The 18,363-nt window shown below is 42.8% G+C and overlaps 2 protein-coding genes across 6 annotated transcripts in view; both read right to left on the bottom strand.

Moving 5' to 3' along the window:
- The window catches only part of LOC108622188 (EGF like, fibronectin type III and laminin G domains protein pikachurin), a 116,550-nt gene extending 108,116 nt beyond the window's left edge, over positions 1–8,434 (bottom strand). The window contains exons 1-2 of one of the 4 annotated variants that reach the window (XM_026811300.1): positions 8,302–8,434; positions 6,551–7,418 (exon numbers count right to left, since the gene is read on the bottom strand). In XM_026811300.1, the coding sequence (XP_026667101.1) occupies positions 6,551–6,662 (112 nt within the window). In that variant the 5' untranslated portion in view covers positions 6,663–7,418; positions 8,302–8,434. The remainder of the gene's footprint in view (positions 1–6,550; positions 7,419–8,301) is intronic. The other 3 variants (XM_026811301.1, XM_018019894.2, XM_018019893.2) reach the window with 3 other exon arrangements.
- Positions 8,435–10,269: 1,835 nt separating this feature from the next.
- Positions 10,270–18,363, bottom strand: part of LOC108622194 (putative ferric-chelate reductase 1 homolog) — a 14,475-nt gene continuing 6,381 nt past the window's right edge. The window contains exons 1-12 of one of the 2 annotated variants that reach the window (XM_018019903.2): positions 17,716–18,280; positions 17,235–17,557; positions 16,844–16,935; positions 14,908–15,067; positions 12,917–13,117; positions 12,763–12,858; positions 12,403–12,559; positions 11,987–12,213; positions 11,037–11,277; positions 10,847–10,959; positions 10,485–10,598; positions 10,270–10,410 (exon numbers count right to left, since the gene is read on the bottom strand). In XM_018019903.2, coding sequence (XP_017875392.1) covers positions 10,270–10,410; positions 10,485–10,598; positions 10,847–10,959; positions 11,037–11,277; positions 11,987–12,213; positions 12,403–12,559; positions 12,763–12,858; positions 12,917–13,117; positions 14,908–15,067; positions 16,844–16,935; positions 17,235–17,555 — 1,863 coding nt within the window. In that variant the 5' untranslated portion in view covers positions 17,556–17,557; positions 17,716–18,280. Of the gene's footprint in view, positions 10,411–10,484; positions 10,599–10,846; positions 10,960–11,036; positions 11,278–11,986; positions 12,214–12,402; positions 12,560–12,762; positions 12,859–12,916; positions 13,118–14,907; positions 15,068–16,843; positions 16,936–17,234; positions 17,558–17,715; positions 18,281–18,363 lie in introns of those variants that run through there. The other variant, XM_018019904.2, reaches the window with a different exon arrangement.

The raw sequence follows: 18,363 nt of genomic DNA, 5'->3' as shown, positions 1-18,363 counted from the left end.
CGTCAGAGGTGATTTAAGTAATCAGTGTTCCGTTTCCATTTGTGACCAGATATATAAAACTTGAGATTTATGAAATCACGCGGCCATTATCCATGGAAACCAAACTAGTGATTACAGGTACGACTTCTGCAATTTAATTGGAAACCCTACACGTCTGCAGTCGTCCATTTAATTGCTGACAGTGTTCGACGAGCCGCTGCCCTCTTTTCCGCGAAACGCGTCTATTACCTCGATTTTCTTTTTCTCTCGTTTATTTCGATGTTCAGACTCATTATCCCGGGCGAACTGCTCGGATAACATCTGTCAGTCCGGTGGTAACGAAGCCCCGTTCCGAGGATGGTTTATTAACGAAGGGTATTATGGGAAACGCGACCGGAATCATATGTCCATTTCTCAGATATAAACAAGGAATCAAGATAATTGCCTGAATTTCAGAAAATACCAGAAAATTTGTCCCAGTCATTTAAGCATTTAAGGTAAAGGAGGTAGTACCTGGACACTTTTGAACATTATCATCTTACCAGATAGCTGGGATCTCATAGTCATATTTAAGAAAAAAAACCTTCTTTTGTAATATATGTATTAAAATAATCGCATTAAAAAAAAATTGCTGTCAACCGCAGTAGTAGGACACATTTAATCTCAACGAGTGTTGTAATAGGACAAGTATGGAATCAGGAAACTGGGACAATATTATTATGACGCCTCTAAGCGAATTGAGAAAGAGTTTGATTAAGAGAAAGGGTTGAAAAGTTATGAAAATACACTAAATCATTTATTGTGAAAAATATATCATACGTTTGAATGCCTTTTATACCAGATCCGAATTTATCCAGGTATAGCAGCGCGAAAAATTAGTGAGTGGACAGCCACTGCTGTCTTGTCCCACTTGTACGTATTAAGTTTCAAAAGGGATTGTAAACTTGGACAGTAAATTATTAAATACATATCTATTATGTCCAAGTACTGGTTCCAAAATTCGTTTTGTCCCAGTACTACTTCCTTTACCTTATAACATTTTACGTATTCTCTGGACATTTAATTCTTCTGTAAATATGGGCATAAAAATCCACAGCTCGATAATTACAAACAGCTTTTCACACGAGAAACTGCATTTCATATTTTCAATGAATTAATCGAAATCAGCGAGCAAAATGAACACGAACGATTTTGCGGAGATCGAGGGTTAAGGGAACGCATTTCCGGTTTAGAGCATCTGTCGATTGCAGGCGTCGTCTGTCAATTCGCGTCAACCGGCTGAACGTCTAATACCCTAGCCCGATATTGACATAATTATATTGAACTTCGAACCCGGACATAATTATATTGTGCCACCGAATGTACTAGCTGCGCGAGGCTAATACGATCTCCAGCATAAATATTAGCGTATAATACGATTCGCAGGGCTGGACCTATCGACGAAACGAATTTTCACGGGACAAGGTCTGTACGCCGACACTCGATTTCGAAACAACTGCCTAAAGGCAGGAAGGATGCAGTTGAACGTGACTCGTGAAAAAGTTTCGAAAGAAGAACTCAGGCAAGCTTTACATTTTTTACAACGTCAAAGTAGAACGATCGGTCTGTGAAAATGGCAGCTCGTGAACTTCGTAGCCGACTTCGAACGTCGGGTGTCCGCGACACGAGAAAGAAAATTGCAAACAGAAATTTCGAGCGAGGCGCGTTCCTTCTCCCCTCGCGCTGTATCAACCGGGAAAGCGGAAAAATATCGGTTAACACCTCACCGAGCGTACCCTTTGTTACCGTAGAACGATTTTTAAAAACTCCACGTTCGGTGTTTTTCTTTGAAAAAGTATTCTCGCGAAAAGAGCACCGTGCAAACGAGTGGAGCGTCGGAAATAACGCGGGTGAATTACATATTTCTAACGAGCAAGGGGTAGCCAAACTGAAGAATCGAAAAAAAGGAGGGACGTAGGTTGAGAAGCAGACAAATTAAATATAATTGTAAAAGGTCACTCTACTGAGCCCCTTCTATTCTCGTGAATCTCGTGACCTTTCCCTTTCACGCCGGGGCTCGACGCTCGACTAACTTTTCTCAAATGCCAACACTCGCTCGCGCGGCTCACAAGAGCCGGCACATTTTTACCTCCTCGCGATTAAACAGATCCTCGGACGTAATTAAAAACTAACTAAGGCTACGCATGCTAGACTACACTAGACCCATTCCGAACTAAACGGTTTTGCAAAATAGAGTACTAGAGGCTGCTCACCCTTGGCTTAAATCTGTTCAAAAATAATCCCACTAGGAAGTGGCCGACGGCGTGTTTAAAACATTTATTAAATCAACTGTTACCTCAGACTGAACGACTCCTTCGTACGTCAGAATCAGTAATTCGTTCCGTCTCTTAAAATCGGCCGTCAAAAATAGTACCGATGTTTATGCAAATTCACGTTTCTATAAACATCAGCAAAAAAGAAGAACAATTGCACTCTCTACGCTTGATCGAGTACCATATCTTGAATCGTGTAATTTTCTACACGACCCTTCTTTACATATTTAAACGTTCTATTAAAAAGTGTACACGGTCCAATCATCATTTTAATAAGTACTTCCAGTAGCACACGTGTACAAAGCAATTTTCTAAGCAAACTCCTGATAAAAGTTTACAAAACGGTTGTGAAGGACCGATACAGATGGAACGCGATATGTAATAACTGTGAAATAATTCATATCGTGGTTAACGGGGATGAAATTCGTCATATGTAATCCTTGATAAATATCTTCAATTATAGCCCGTTTCATTGAACGGTTTATCCAGACGATTTTCCAAATATCTGAACGATTATTACCCGTTACGATTAATCTACTATTGGTTAAACGATTATCACCGTGAAAGAGTAGATCTCGTTTACGATTATTTTGGGATATAAAGTATTAGACGATGTGAACCATTATCCAATCCATTAGGCACGTCAATCAATTTAGAAGAAACATGATATATTCAGATGGAAACAAAAAACCTCTGGGGAACATTGAAACCCATTAGCTCATTTACATAATTAGCGATACGCCGACCATCAGAAAACTGCCACCAAACAATATACGAGTTACAGTTATATCAAATACTGTATCGAGCGTCGCATTCGCGATTACTATATGAAATGCATCCATTTTGATTAAAATATTTAGTATAACGACACGATTAATTAACCGAATCGTTTGCACTAAATTGCGTTGATAAAATTCGATAAAAGAACTGATTATCAGTGACAGACAGCGAATCAGGCAATCAGAAAATATACACGCTTTCAGCAGGTTGCGTATGGACAAGCATTGTGTGTATACAACGGCGTGTGTACCATTGCGTTAAGTTCGAACCAGGGCTGCGTTTAGTTGAACGCGGCGTATAGCCATTCGCAGAGGATACATGCATATGTATACGAATCGAATCGGCGGCGGCGGCGGCGAATGTTAACGTGCACCTGCGCAGCCACTAAACGCGCCCAAGTATCAGGTCATGCCTTAACGCAGTGCGGACCGTTGTTCGGTTACAATGGACAGACCTTAGTAAGATTAATAGGTGTTTCTATGATACGAGCCACACGTGCTGTTCGCGCCGCTACTCCCGAGATCATTAATCAACAACTGAATTGTAAATAGACCCAAACGAACCGAGATGATGCGTTAAACAATTGAATCCTGGCATTAATCACCGGCGCACTGCACCCGCAACGCGATACGATGAAACCCGGTAATGCTTTCGAAGTAATTGCAAATGATCGGCACGTCCTCTCTATGGTTATCAACTAATAAGTTTCTATGTGGTTCATCCGTGATTCTATTATAATATGAGTAGAAATATTCTTTCAACGCTCGTTGCCTGAGGAATATATGTTTCGAAAAGAATAGAGTTCTTGTTAGTTAACACTAGATTGCCCAAGGAAGTCATTTTGACTGCTTTTGGGCAAATGTACAAATAATAATGCATAAATTATTTTTTTTCCCAAGTGAAGTAAATTTCTTTTATTGTTAACATTTACTAATAACTTGTTATATGACTGTAAATAGTATAAAAAATATTAAAAATTAATTTTAGACAAATTTCTTTACACATTATTCTTTCACAATGCAGTCATTTTTACTGCTTTGGGCAATATAGGTATATACTAAGTTTCAGTCTTTCTAGTGTTAAATACTAGTAATAATAAACGTTTGTTCGATCTTCGTACTACTCAAGTACTAAAAATTCTCAATTTTAAGTATACGATCGGATATACGAACACTGGATCAGTCAAAATAATGAATCACTCCAATTGATCGTTTCTTCAGAAGGGAGAGAATACAACTTGGAACACGTGCCTAACGACCGTGTTAAGGTCGTATGAGTTCTCGACTATAATATACGACGAACACGAAACAGTGGCATCGGACACGGAACGCAATTTAAATTCTCCTACAACAGCCTATTCCATTATTCACTCACTCGCATGAAGAATCGACCCACTGTGACCATGAACATTACCCAATAAAACTTTTGTAGAAACATTGATTTCAACATACGTCTGACTATACCGTTTGCAAAATTATACAGATTAAGAAGTATTCATTGTACAATTTATTATACGATCTGTTCAATGATCGACTGCGATCTTTCAATCGACGATGCCAAATAATTATGGTACTTGTCAAATTTTTGAAACTCAGACTTGTGCACGCACGATTTCTTTGGCTGGAAAATTTCGCGATCTCGGAACTCTGTAAGAGATTTCACCATCGTGGAACTCTTCTCACGAGTGCATTTGCTGGCCTGCTATCATGTTCGAACAACCCTCTCACAGAGATAGGAGCGTGAGAAATAAGTGGGCAAGGTTCTAGGGTGGACGATGTCGTCCTTTCGCTAGGTTCTCGCGGCGTGGAAAGCGAGACGAGCAAAGGGGAATAAACGAAGGAGAGAAGCACAAGAAGCCCGTGAGCAAACACAAAGACAAGGGAAATTCGTTCGTTTGGCGGAAGGCACGTCTCGGCTCGCCTACTTGAAAATACATAATTCACCTCTGTTTGCACCGGCAACTAAATCGATCGATTCCTTAATCCCGCTTTAGTTTTTCCCCCGTGCCTATTGTCTCGGGTACGCGCTCAACGAATACCGGAATATGGAGAATTTACGCGACTTTCCGAATTCGTCTCAACTACAGCGATGGACTGTTATTTTATTCAACACCCTTTTCAAACGTTGAATGGGTTCGGTGTAACTCGCTTAAACAATGGAACGAACCAGTCACAAGCCGAAAACAACGCACTGATGAATGAATCCACGTATATACGGATTCTTAACGGATGTAATTTACGTGAAAACGCATCGAATATCAAAGCGCCCATCCCAACAGTGAACGAAATTTTGCAGTTTACCAATGAGTCATCTTATTAGAATTACGTCAGATCGTTAGAACGTAACCAGTTCAGTATGCACCGTGACGTTTAAAGGGTAGCAACTGACCGTGATATTAATTGCTTTCTGGTTATTAGCAAATGAGCCCGCAGAGATATCGCAAAGGGAGCGGCGGCCTCCCCCGTTCGCCATTAACAGCGACGCGACATACCGTGTCCTCATAACGTAAACACATCGCGCCAAACTCCGTGAACAAAGAGCTTATCAAAAAAAGAAACAAGATCGGGACACGAGCACCGATGAACTTGGTCGAACATAAAATTCTATGCGTCGCCATTGAAAATTCTGTTCACGATAAAACGGCACGCGATTATAAAGAATAGTACTCAATAAAAACATTGGTATCGCTTGGTGAAACGGGAAAAACAATGAGAGAGTCGAGGAGGCAATACGAGCGATGCGAGATATTTTTCAACTCGTGACAAACGCGTATTAAAATGAATGCGACGAGAGGCTCAATCATTGAATTGATATCACGTTGGCTGTACATACGTACACGTGCGCACAAACGTACTATGAAAACGCCGTGGGGACGGGTATGAAAATGTTCGCAGATTTGAGCCGAACAAACGTTTTCAGCTATTCGGGCTGGCGTTCACGTATTCAAAATAGTTTCGAGAATTTGTTAATGCATTCGAATCGACTTTGTCAATACGGATTCATTCGCCGACAGGAACACCCCCTACCCCTCCACACCGTGGGCAAATATGCGAACGTTAATTAAGTTTCGACGGTGTGTGCACGGCTGTATTATAAAAATGTTACCAAATGGTATCCGGAGGGTTGACAAATGGATCGGTAATGGAGGTGCATTGGGTGAATTCGTGATAAGCAAAAACACGCTCGAAATAAATTTTCGAGTGTAATACAAACGCGTTTAACCTGGAATATTTGCCGTAACAATTAATAACATTGGATGTCTGCCGGTATTACGTATTTTCGATTAAACAGGAGCATCATCTATTTTCGTTTTCAATCGATGCCAGTTTTTACGACCATTTCATATACCCGTTCGCAAATACGGTACATGGAAAGGAGTAGTCTCGTTAGGACGACAACATTCAACTACGAACATTCTTTTAGCTGCACGCGAAATCGCAGTGGGCGAAAATCGATTGACGAGTAGGCGATCGACTTACCTTGGAAAGCAGCCTCGAAGGTGGTCTTCTCCTCGATGGGATTCTGGGCGAGCATCGTGACCGCCAGGTGACCGAGGATCACGAGAATCCAGCAAGCACGGAGTCCGGCCATCGTCCCGCGATGAACATGCACGACGCTTCGACCTCGACGAGTGTTCACGTTCGCATTTCTCGCGGAACTCGGGTATGGATCGACGATCGATTCTCGCGGTCGAGCTGACGTCGCGACGCGCACTCAGCCGGTCGATGACACTTCTATTATACCCGACGCGCCCCGGGCCGGGTTGGATTCTCTACGAAATTGGGGAGATTCGAGCGTAACGAGCACTGTGGAAACACTGTGTGAGCTGCGCGAAAACACTTCTTTGCGCGAACAATGCGAAGGCACTCGGTCAAGTGGCCCAGAACGCGAGCGTGAGATCGAAATTGTCGGAAAGGGAGAGGTCGTGTCAAGGAGACGTACTCGTACCCGTATCGAGTACACCGCGTTTGATACCGCAACTGTCCTTTTCTTCTGCGCGAAAATCGCGTCCTTCCACGGTTGGAAAAACTACGCCGGCATTAATAAATAACGCGACTTGTAAACGTTACGAGCAAATCACTGCTCAGATTGATGTTCAATTTTCTAAAAGAATTCATATAATTGTAATGTTCGCTAGTCACTGATCTTACTCGAGCCGTATTGATTTTCAAACTATGTCTAGCTCGTTGATATTTTATATAATTCTTAATTCATCATCTAAAAACAGGTAATTCTTCTCGAACGTAGCTTGTCGAAACTCTGATGGAAACTATTTATCAAGGAATTTCATTACTCTTGTGAAATGTAGTTCAATCCTCAAATTCATCCCTAACGCAACACGAAAGCCTGTATAAAAAACAGAAACGTAAAACAAGGATTCCTTCTATGACACGATTTTTTATAATGTTTCGTGAAAATGTAAACGATAATGATAGCTCGCTGCCCAAACGAGGAGAGTGCCGTGTAAATATGTACATTTATCATAGAATCATCGAACTCGCGCTCGTCACGGCCGCGTTTATCATTCAAGCTTCATTCGCGGATAGACGACAACAAAACGAGTATACGCTGAGACAGCACGTAATTATGCAGTTTAACATTCAATCGTGCACATAATGAGTTCCCTTACAGATATTTGCAATTCCCGTTACCCGTCGGCGAGCTATCGAATACTGTCTCTATTTACTCGATGCAAATTCAATCGACGTTCGCGTGCGTATCGATAACGCGTATTTAATAACGAAAGAAACCGGTTCTCAGTTCTAGGGTCTTCCTTCGGTCCAGGTCCGAGGTGAATTTCGATTGAAACTGAGGAGAGATCATATCGTTTACGATTATTTGATTACACGAGGTTAACCACCGCGCTTTGAAGCACGACGAGGTACTCGAGTAGCTAAGCACGATTATTTCGATCTGACACGGAGTTCTTAAGCTCGAATGTCAACTATCGACTACCGAGCCGACGTTGAACTCTCTTCCCTTAATCTTCGCAAAGTTCAACGACCAACGATCGAACCGGTCGAGACCGAATCTGCGTACGCGCCTCACCGCGATCGAACTACCGCATGAATCTGATCAGAACGTTAAGCGGATGCATGTTTTACACGATAACCTCGAACTATCTTCGAAACGAAACGAGAAGAGAGAGGCATACTCATAACGCAAAGGGTGAAGGTAAAAGTGACGAGGAGCAAGAAAAGTGGAAGCAACGGTTTGTTCGCTGTCGTACCTGTGCAAAATCTGATCTCACGTTCGTCGTCCAATGAGGAGATGAAACTAAATACGATCCGAATTACTTGAAACGCACACGCGAAACCGTGTTCGAAGGAGCTGCGCGACAGCCGTCGACACCGGCCGGTGTCTCCAATCGAACTGCGGGGGTTAGTCGACGGTGGCGCCGCCGAAGGACTCCGAGCGTCGCGTAGCGGCATGCGTCGTGACGCCACCGCCTTCGATCGGCCGCCATATTTTTTTTCACAATTTCCCTCACTATTTTCCTTTGCTCTCGAAAACATTCCGCCCCGAACGCAGCTTCCCCGATGACTACGAAGTCACGATTTCGTGAGTAGTTGCCTCATTAACCGTACGGCTGCTCTCGTTGATACATAAATGTTGCAACAATTGCTTATCGATTCGTTCGTAAAAACGCTTATCTCGCATGCCGTCGATGTTCACGCAAATTCGTACGCGAACAGACGGAGTCCTCGCACAGATTCTCTGTTTCGTACACGTTCGCCCGTATTATAATTTGTACAACGTGTTATAAGTGCGAATCAATCGTTTTACTCGTTTATTCAGAATAATAGACAGCGCATCGATCGGCGGATTTAAATGTGTTAACTATCTGGTTTAACGATGATCGTACGACAAAGGTTGGGTGAAATTCATGAGGATCTCGCATTTACCGTTACGAGGGGGGAACGAGAGAGGGTTAAACGGCGACGACAGGGCTTTTAATATAAAAGAAATAAATACCGGGGTAGCGGTACTCCTGCGACTTTCACTTATCGTTCAAGTTAACTTAATTCAGATTCCGTTTTAAGCCGGTTAACAACAGGCCCTTACAGTTAATCGAGTTCACTTCGAATATCTTTCGCCCGTGGAAAAGTCGATGCGACGAAAATCTGGAACGAGTCGCAGGATCAAATTAAAACAGAGATAAAGGGTTGAAATAAATAGTCAAGAATTAAGAAAAACACTGACAAGTTTCCTTTTTCCTTCTCGTACAAAATTCCTGTTTACATACACGAATTTCCATTTTCGCTGAACAATTTTCTCGCGCAACCTTCCTACGGCTTTATTAACAATCAATAACACGTGAGAACATTTTTATATCGGTTAATAATCAAGCGCGAGCCTATGAGGCTCGACGCACGAGCAGATGCAGAACAACACTTATCATCGTAGAAAGTAAATCTAAACGCGTGTAAAAATCGGGGAGACACGTTACAAAAACTAATACTGTAAATGTTACCATAAATATGTAATCTTAATTGGTTCAATGGAAACTTACGATTAAAAGCACCGAACAACGAAGTACATGCTGCGAACGATATCTAATGTTTTAAGAAATATTTAAGTTATCTTCTTATAGTATTAGTTGGACGGACGTTTGTACGAATAACTTGTGCGAATGTTATTTTTCTCAATCGTGAAAAATCAGTCTATTAGCATGTTAGAGAAAGCATCCGAGACAGATGGAAGAGAAGATCAGGCATGTCCACGGGAGCGCGGTCCCATCCTTAAGATCTGGACATGCCTGGAAGAAATGATTACGTCGATGAACACACTTCTTATTACGAACTTGAAACTATCTTCAAAAATATACTCCTACGTTTGCTTATCTAAGCCAAATTCCGAACACACCGTTACTAAGTACGATTAAATTCGTTTCGCATAATTGATGACCCAATTCGGCTCAATTCGGTATATGTTAATCAACGTTTACGATAACGTAAATTACAATTGAACAGTCGGCAACTTCGACTTCGACGTTAATTAAATATGTCAAGGCCAGATAATCTCGACTGTGTACGCTGTATTGTCACGTAATTGCTGTGAACGATGATTTATCTCGAATCAGGACTGAATTTGCATATGAACAGTCACCCGAGAGTGTACCACGCGATCCAAAATTTATCGCGACGCGTTCGAATCGTCGTACACACCCGACCATGCAAGTCGGTTAAACGGCGTCTTAATAATTTTTTATGGTGTTCGTGATGGTGACCCAAGTGTCCTCGATGGGTGCTAGCACGGTGATCACGATCAGAGCAGCGGTGAATAGGACGATCACCACGAAGTACACGCCGAAGATGAATTTCCTTACTCCAGCGTGCTGGATTAAAAAGAAAATCAAAGTCGAAATGGTCGCTAATAGGGGGATTAAAATCGTGATGCCGAGAAACTTACGGGAGCGTCCTGCCTTGCGTCTGGGTGAACCATCGAGCCGCGGGAGTGCATGTCTTTCATCGGGAACGAATTCACCCTCTGACTTGCCTGCCTATCAGACGCGCATCCCACGAACTATAACACGATCAATTCCCTTCGTTAAACAATGGCCCGATAGCTGAGATTGATTGTCAGAACTGTCTATTAACGATATGAACTTCCACGCATTCATTCGGTATCAAGATATCATTTGATCCCTATTTCCCGCGTGGTGTCCATTTATAGATTAAACTGGACGCCCACTAGTCGAAAATCCCACTTAAGCTCATACACCGGACAGGTGTCCGTATGATTCGGTGTCCCAAAGGTATCAAATTTCTTACCGTCAGAACGAGGTGAGTCAGAATGTGGAATACGACGTAGGCGACTAGAATCCAGTCCATCCACTCGGGGAGTTTCGCCTTGTTTAATCTCACCGCGAAGAAGATCGCAATTACTGTGAAACAAATTCAATTTGTCAGTAAAAGCAAAGAGCTGCTCGATTACTTCTCTCGTGTTCGAAGTGGAACTTACTGCCGCAAATTTGCGCCGCGTTCCCGACGAACCAATGGGCCCAGTTGAAGAGGGGTCTTCGAGGTGCCCCTGGATGGGGTCTCATCACTGCCATAAAGGGTTGAACGAAGGCTAAAATTGTCGTGGCCAGACCCAAAGACGCGTGGATTACCTCGGAGCTCCATTCACCTAACTCGACGAATATTATCACGAAAGCAGCAATCGTCATCGACCACGTTAGTATCATGAAGAATCTGTGCCACTTGAAAGTAATTGTATTCGGTTAAAACGTTTGTAGCTGTGTTTAATGATATCGATTCAAAGATCGTCGAGCAATCTTTAAAGTAGCAAATAAAAGTATCGTTGAACTATCTAAGATCAGTTCAATATTATCGTTGGACATCGGCCAAATTTAAGAGCGTTCTTCGTTGTATTCAATTTTCCGGAACTATACGAGCACAATATTATTTTTATACGCTATCAATATTTAGTCGGTCCACTTGACGAATATGACTGAATATAGAAAAGCTTATTAATGAATCGTGCGCTTTGTGCAAACGGCGATTGGAAAAGTTCGTATCGAATCCGTGCGTGTTTCCAAAGCAGAGGCAATTTGTTTCTTGTCATTTGATTATCGGAATCGTTCGCCAAAAAGCAAACACGATTCCCTGTACGTGTCACGGTGCAGTTTCGGCCGTTCAAATACGTACCAATTAAAATCTGATTACGCGAAATGATTAACGCACTCGATTTAAATTGCGATCGGCTGTTAATTTTGTAGGAGAAAGACCCGTGACGTTATCAAATTGCCTTTCTACTCGCGGTTATCCCGATTAACCCCGATAACGGCGACTGACGAACAGACGCATCGACCCGCCAAATAGGTGGCATCACCCCGGAGGTCGTTAGTTCCAACGGAGCCAGCACCAGGCTTGGACAGCCACCGATTACCAGAAAAATTGGATACTTACGGCGAACCAATGGTCCTTTCCACATAACTGCGAGCTGACCCAAGTCTGCCTGTAGTATCTGGCCAGGAGAATGCCAACGGACGCTGTACCGATCCAAGAAGCGAGCATCAGAGCGCCGTGCACTCGAATCAGTACGTTGCTCGCCGTTGTGAAACCGCCCACGTCGGACAACAGCTTCGCACCTCCAGTCGCAGCGTAAGCAGCATCGTGGAACCCGACACCGTTACCTAAATCACGAACAAACGTGCTTCTTTGACAGCTCCTCTCATAGAACGCGTTTAGGGAAAAGAGGTTGCTTTAAACAGATTAAAGAAGCACTGATTCTACTGAAAGCGTTCTGGTCTCCGCTTTCGTTAACTGAAATTTCATTTAAGACGCAGGAGAGCGCAGGAAGGATTGTTAGACAGATCGCTTACTGTTCAAACCCTTTCCGGCGGCGATTAGGAGGTTGTAAGGCTTGTTGACGAGGTCGTACTCGCGGCCTTGGACGACCGTGGTCTTCTCTCTCAAAAATTTGCACGAGATCATATCGTCCTTGATGGAACCAGCCTCCAATTTGACGGCTCCTTCTTGCTACGAAGGAAATAAAAAAGATTGGAGCAAGGTCGTTCCCATGAACGATCGACTGGTAACAACGTTACGTCTTAGCGAAAGTCAGATTCATCGGATCGCGTTGATCTGGCTCGCCTGACATCGACACGTTGCGAGGTATTTCTCTCTTTCGAGTTCTTACATCTCTCTCAAGTCTAACATGCAGTAAAGAATCAGATACGTACCATAGGCTGGCGGGTGTTCTTCTTTCCAGTATTCCAAGACATGTGCAGTCCGATTTCTCCATTTTCATTCGTGCATTCGACCACGCTGTCGTCACCCTGTCCAGCAGACGAAACGTTAAATAATCATTCAGGAGATCTCTAACTTGTAAATTACCATTTTGCTGTCATCGGACAGGCCGACGGCAACGTATTTACTGTTGTCACGGGCTTGCAACTCGAACAGGTATCGTTCTCCACGAACGAGCACGGCGACCGCTGCCATGCAATTTTTCGTCTCTACACATCCCGGCGGAGTACCGAAGCAATTCTTCGTCGAACCACATCCGGTGTAGAAAGGATCCTCAGCATCCTTTGTCTAGAGAACAATTTTTAAATGTGATTCGAATTTCTATGAATCGCAGTAGACTGCGAATTTTCAATATGCATTTTGCTTTCGACGTTTTGTATTGCATCGCATGTATGCATATTCAACTTTCCTATAAATGCACAATGCAAAATAAAAACGTCGGTTTGAGAATTGAAATATAAATGCAGATCCATTTCACCCTTCAAAATTTATAATACACATTTTCAAATTCTTCTATGATGAAAAATAATATAAATGATATAAAATGTTCAGGGAAATTGTCACGCTGAAATACCATCGGCGATTATCACAAATTTTCAAGAGGTTCACGGATTAATCGAAAATCGCAAGACGCGACAGAGCAATGGGGTAGTTCCGAGCGAGCACGGTATAATTCCGCGCGGCGTTGGACCAAGTTTCCAGCGAGCAACCCCGGCACGGATTCATTCACGCGCCGCCTTTTCTCACGCTGATCTCATTTCGAAAGTGGACCGGTAACGAGGACGATACGCGGACCGGGGAAAAAAAGAGTAGAAGAAAGTCGGCGTCGACCTGTATCTTTTCATTTATCGCGGGCGCCAATCGGGCTCCCGTGACACTCGAGTCGAAACCTTCAAACGAGAACGGGTTAACGTTTGAAAACGACCGCAGCAATTAACGCCGATATATAACCGATATGCTACCACATATGCGAAGCAAATAAGACATAAAACAAATAGACGTAGAAAAAATATGTACTGAAATACGATAAGATCTTGTCAGAGATACTTCGACCGGCCTTCAACTCTTGGTTAGCTGAATAATCGGTGCTTAGGCAATTAACAGAGCTCTGCTGTTATTTCTAAACTCTTTTTCATTTTCATTAAGTTCTGCACTCGTTTGATCCTCTCTACCGCGCGACGTAATTGGACTCGTAATTACTTTAATTGCTTGTTGAATAAAGATGAAACGGACGCGTGTGAAGATCGTGGGATACGTTCCTTTTCATTCCACTGTTCAAAGCTAGCTAGTAAGAGAAAAACTCTTTGCACGTTCGATAATCGTATCAATAATTCAAAGCACATATAATTTCCATTATGCTTAAATATCTGTAATAAATAATTGATACTGTAATAATTGAAAACGTTTCACTAGTTGTCCCAGTTACGAGCCTCGGAACAATGAAGATGCAATCGCGTGAAAATAAATTCACAATGGGGTAACGTTAGTAAAAATCGTAACGGGCGCGGTCGTTCGATCCTCGAAAGTGAACGGCGAAAGCATTAAACCGAGAGCGTATCCTTTATCGTTACTGGGAATTATGCATTCGCATGCGATTAACTGGCAATGCACGTGCGCATCGAGAACCAATATGAACGCGAACTTATTTTGCTCGTTAACGTACGCTCGCTGTTTATCATCAATAGACTCCTTGATTAATTACAGCTTGTAGACTTTATCTTAAGATAATATATCATTAATTATTCCAGTTTCTCTGAAACTGGGTTTCTATACCTGACTTTTACTTGTAACGTGAAATGAAAATCAGATCATGTTTGAAAAATTATTTATGTCTATTCTGGTATAAAATTTCGAGTACTTGACTGTTAGAACGATAAATTTGGATAATTTCGAGGAATCTCACGGGCCACCAGTGTCCATTCGATCGTTAAACGCAAACAGACGGATCAAAGGGTGAAGGGTTGAATTATTTCACTGTTGTGGATTCTCGCAAAGACGACGAGCGTGATTATCGGGTGTGAAAACCGCGCTTGCCTCGTGATCAACAGTCGGGAAAGTAATGGGGAGAGAATACTTACCTCGTAATCAACGGTCGGACTATAATAGGGCGGCGTTGTGGCTCGCTGAGTGGTGCCCGGGGTGGACGAGGTCAACACGTCGATGAATCGCTTGCGAACGTTAACTCGCGGCGATTCAACGCCGACCCAGTACGTATTGTAATCCTGAGCGAACGTCGATCTGTAAAATGAAAACAAACGTGAGATGATCATGAGAGATATTTTTCGCAAGTCCTTATTTTCGTCGAATAAATCTAACGAACGTTGCAAACGTCGTTAATTCAAGGGCCGGATTTAATCATTAAGTGTTTTAATAGTCCCAACGAAATTGTACTTCGCGAATACTGATTAAAATAGTATTTTCGGTCATCTACGTTTTCATAGTAGCTCGTTCGATCGCACGTTTGAGAACGTGTAAAATATTTATGAACGAGGACGTACCTGGGATCGAACTCTGGCTTGGTGAAAGGGAAATAGGAACGTCTCGGTCAGACATGACCGATAGGAAATTGCGAAGTGCTCATGTTTATAATAATTGCGGTGCCTTGTTTGCGGTGAATTAGAAAGATGGAAGACATATCGAGTGTTTGATCTAGATGCACTCGTACACCCTGGAGTATAATACATAATTGGTATAATGCACGAAGGTTCGAATCGCATAACGCGTAACCTTATTAATAGATCCTCGATGAGCGTACTTGCGAAATACTCGTAAGTGTTCTTTGTAAAATTAAGAATTGACATTACCGGAGAAGTTCGTTGTACCGTCGTAAGTAAAACGGAAGTCCTAATGACCGACTGACACATCGAAGGCTCGAAAGGTCTCTCATTTAAACAGTCTAATCATGCCTGATGCAAATTCTAAATACCAGTAGGATATTAAGAGAAACTGGAAAGTTCTACCATCACGTGGAATGAAATACTTAAACGTCTTAGGAGTTCCATTTAAGCATCTTACAAATGGTGTGTATCATAGTCAGTCACGAATCTGTTCACTGTTGTTGCTTTTCAAAAGGATAATAATAAGAAAAAAGGGAACGCTGATTCGTATACGAACATCTCGGCAGATAAGCGTATAAATTACGGTCTTCCGGGTCAGACGTGATGCAACCAGCCGGTGCAGGCGTGGGAACAAAAGATAACAATGTTGAGAACGAATAAACGATGCGGCCGCTAATGTTGAAAAATCGTGACCGGATAGCGAAAGGAAACCGTTCGAATCCCACAAGAAAACAGGGGTTGCTTCTACCAACTGTTTCTAGTTATAAATTTCTAATGAAAACGTAATGCAGCATTGTTTCGCGGCTATTCGAAAATTGGCACCGAACGGAAAACCGTACGATGAACGATCCAACCCATTTCCCCGTTAATTTATATCTTATTCTATGCACGGGGGCGGCACCGTGTAGCACGCGTTCGTTTCTAATCGTAATTCATACGCAGACAGATCACGTATAGACACGCGTGCGTCCTAGAAATTGAACATGCGATTCACTTATACGACTGACGTTAGAATGAACACGGGTCCGCGTTTATTTTACCAGGGATAGTAGATTTTTTCCCGTTTTATGGAACCTGCATTCATGTGACTCGAGCAAGGAAAATGACAAGTATTTTGAATATGATAAGAAGCTCTGCAAACTCGAAAGGAGCGGATCTAAAAACTGGCATAGAACGCGATTATAATTGTAATTCCGGCACAATTCGGGAGGGACGACGAGATCGAAAGACCTTTGAGCGCTACGAGTCGTGACGGTCCGACACGGATTATGAAGGAATTTAATGTGAAAGTACAGCAGATTTTCGTGACTCGATCCATTTCGCTTCCGCGTTCCTCGTTCCTTTTGTACGCCCAACCGTATCGCGCATCGTGTATCACCGTCGGCACGTCGAAAATTCAGTTCGCTTTTCATTGACACACGTCCTGATTCTTCAAATCGATCAATTCGATACTCACTTGAAGACAATGGTGCCTTCGTAATCCACGGGTGCCTCCCAGTCGAGCTCGAGGTTATGCTTCTTGCTGGTGTTCGTGTGAGTCACCGCGTTCTTAACAAAAGGAAAAGGAAAAAACGTTTCAATCGTCGCAACGCGTTGTCCTTCTAAAAACACGCGACACGTGATTCACTTAGCCTCGATTGCCTAATTAACTACGATTCCCATCGCGCGTGTCCTCAACGTTTTATCGCACGATCGTTCCATTGTTATATTTACTGTATAATCATTCGATTATTAAATTAAATTTTTGATATTAATTTGTTGCTCTGTTGTTAACTCGATTAGAGTACAATAGCGGCGATAGCGATCGAACCACGTTTCACGCAACATTCATATAACGAGTCAGTTACCTTAACGCCTCGCGTGCACTCGACGATCTTCGCGGTGTCAGGTAAATTCGCAAATTCACCGACCAATTCGCCGGTGTCCGCGTCTCGGGCGAGTATCATGAAGCCCTGATAGGCAAGACCCTGCGGGCTTCCTAGGATCAAACGGACTCTTCCTTGGCCAGCAGCCGGTAGAACCTGGTAAGGGGGTGGATAGCTCTCCTGGTTCGAGACTCCGGGATGACGAGGCGTCAGGTCGATGCACGAGTCCTCAGGCGCGCCGTTCGGCAGACCGAGGGTTCTCATACAGAGCACGCTCGCAACGATCAAAAACGCACCCTTCATTTCTGTAAAAATCATGTCATTTCTTCGACGTGAACGATTCGTTAGAAAGATTTAGAATTCATGGTAAAATTATTTTATTCAAACACTGATCGTCCTTGAAATAAAATTTGATCAGCTTTTCTATATTTAAAGTCACCGAAACTGGCATATAGCTTTTTACCGGATCTTCGATAACGAACGGACACTAATGAACGGGCATCAAAGTCGGATCACGCTGACGGTCGCATAAACTGAAACTAGTCCGCCGAGAAGAGTGGACACCACCGACGATCTGTCCTTATACGACGGACGGACGAGCATTATTCGGTCCGGTTTTTGTCGAGCCGCGGGAATAATTGCTAAGAAGACACCAGCGGTACAAGGATGTCGTTCCGGTTCCAGGAATCCGACTCCGTATGTACGTACACGGGACTGATTTTTCTATCGCGCTGCCTTCTCTAATTTATTGCTCGCAAACCGCACGGCTGCTTTTCCGCGTACGTCACTCGCGCCTATTGAACAGTTTAACACTGAAATGTCAGGCGTTAGTCACGTTTTATACTGACCGAGTTCCATTCCCATTAGTCGTTTCATATCGCCATTAATCCACGGGTCATACTACTTGACGGATTGCAAGGCTCGGAGAATTATGTAGATCATTGGATTTGTAGATCTGCTTTATACTATACATTTTATAGGAAGAATTTCAATTTCATTTTTGAAACTTATATCGGTCTTATTTTGATTAAGGATGTATTGGCTATACAGTCAATCCCAAAAGTTTATGCACTTTAAAACGCATTTTTTAAAAAGAAATCAGACGTCGGAA

The sequence above is a fragment of the Ceratina calcarata genome, unplaced genomic scaffold (assembly GCF_001652005.2).
Source record: "Ceratina calcarata isolate Rehan_Ccalc_2016 unplaced genomic scaffold, ASM165200v1 scaffold21.2, whole genome shotgun sequence".
NCBI lineage: Eukaryota > Metazoa > Arthropoda > Insecta > Hymenoptera > Apidae > Ceratina > Ceratina calcarata.
This window is presented reverse-complemented; position numbering and strand designations above follow the sequence as displayed.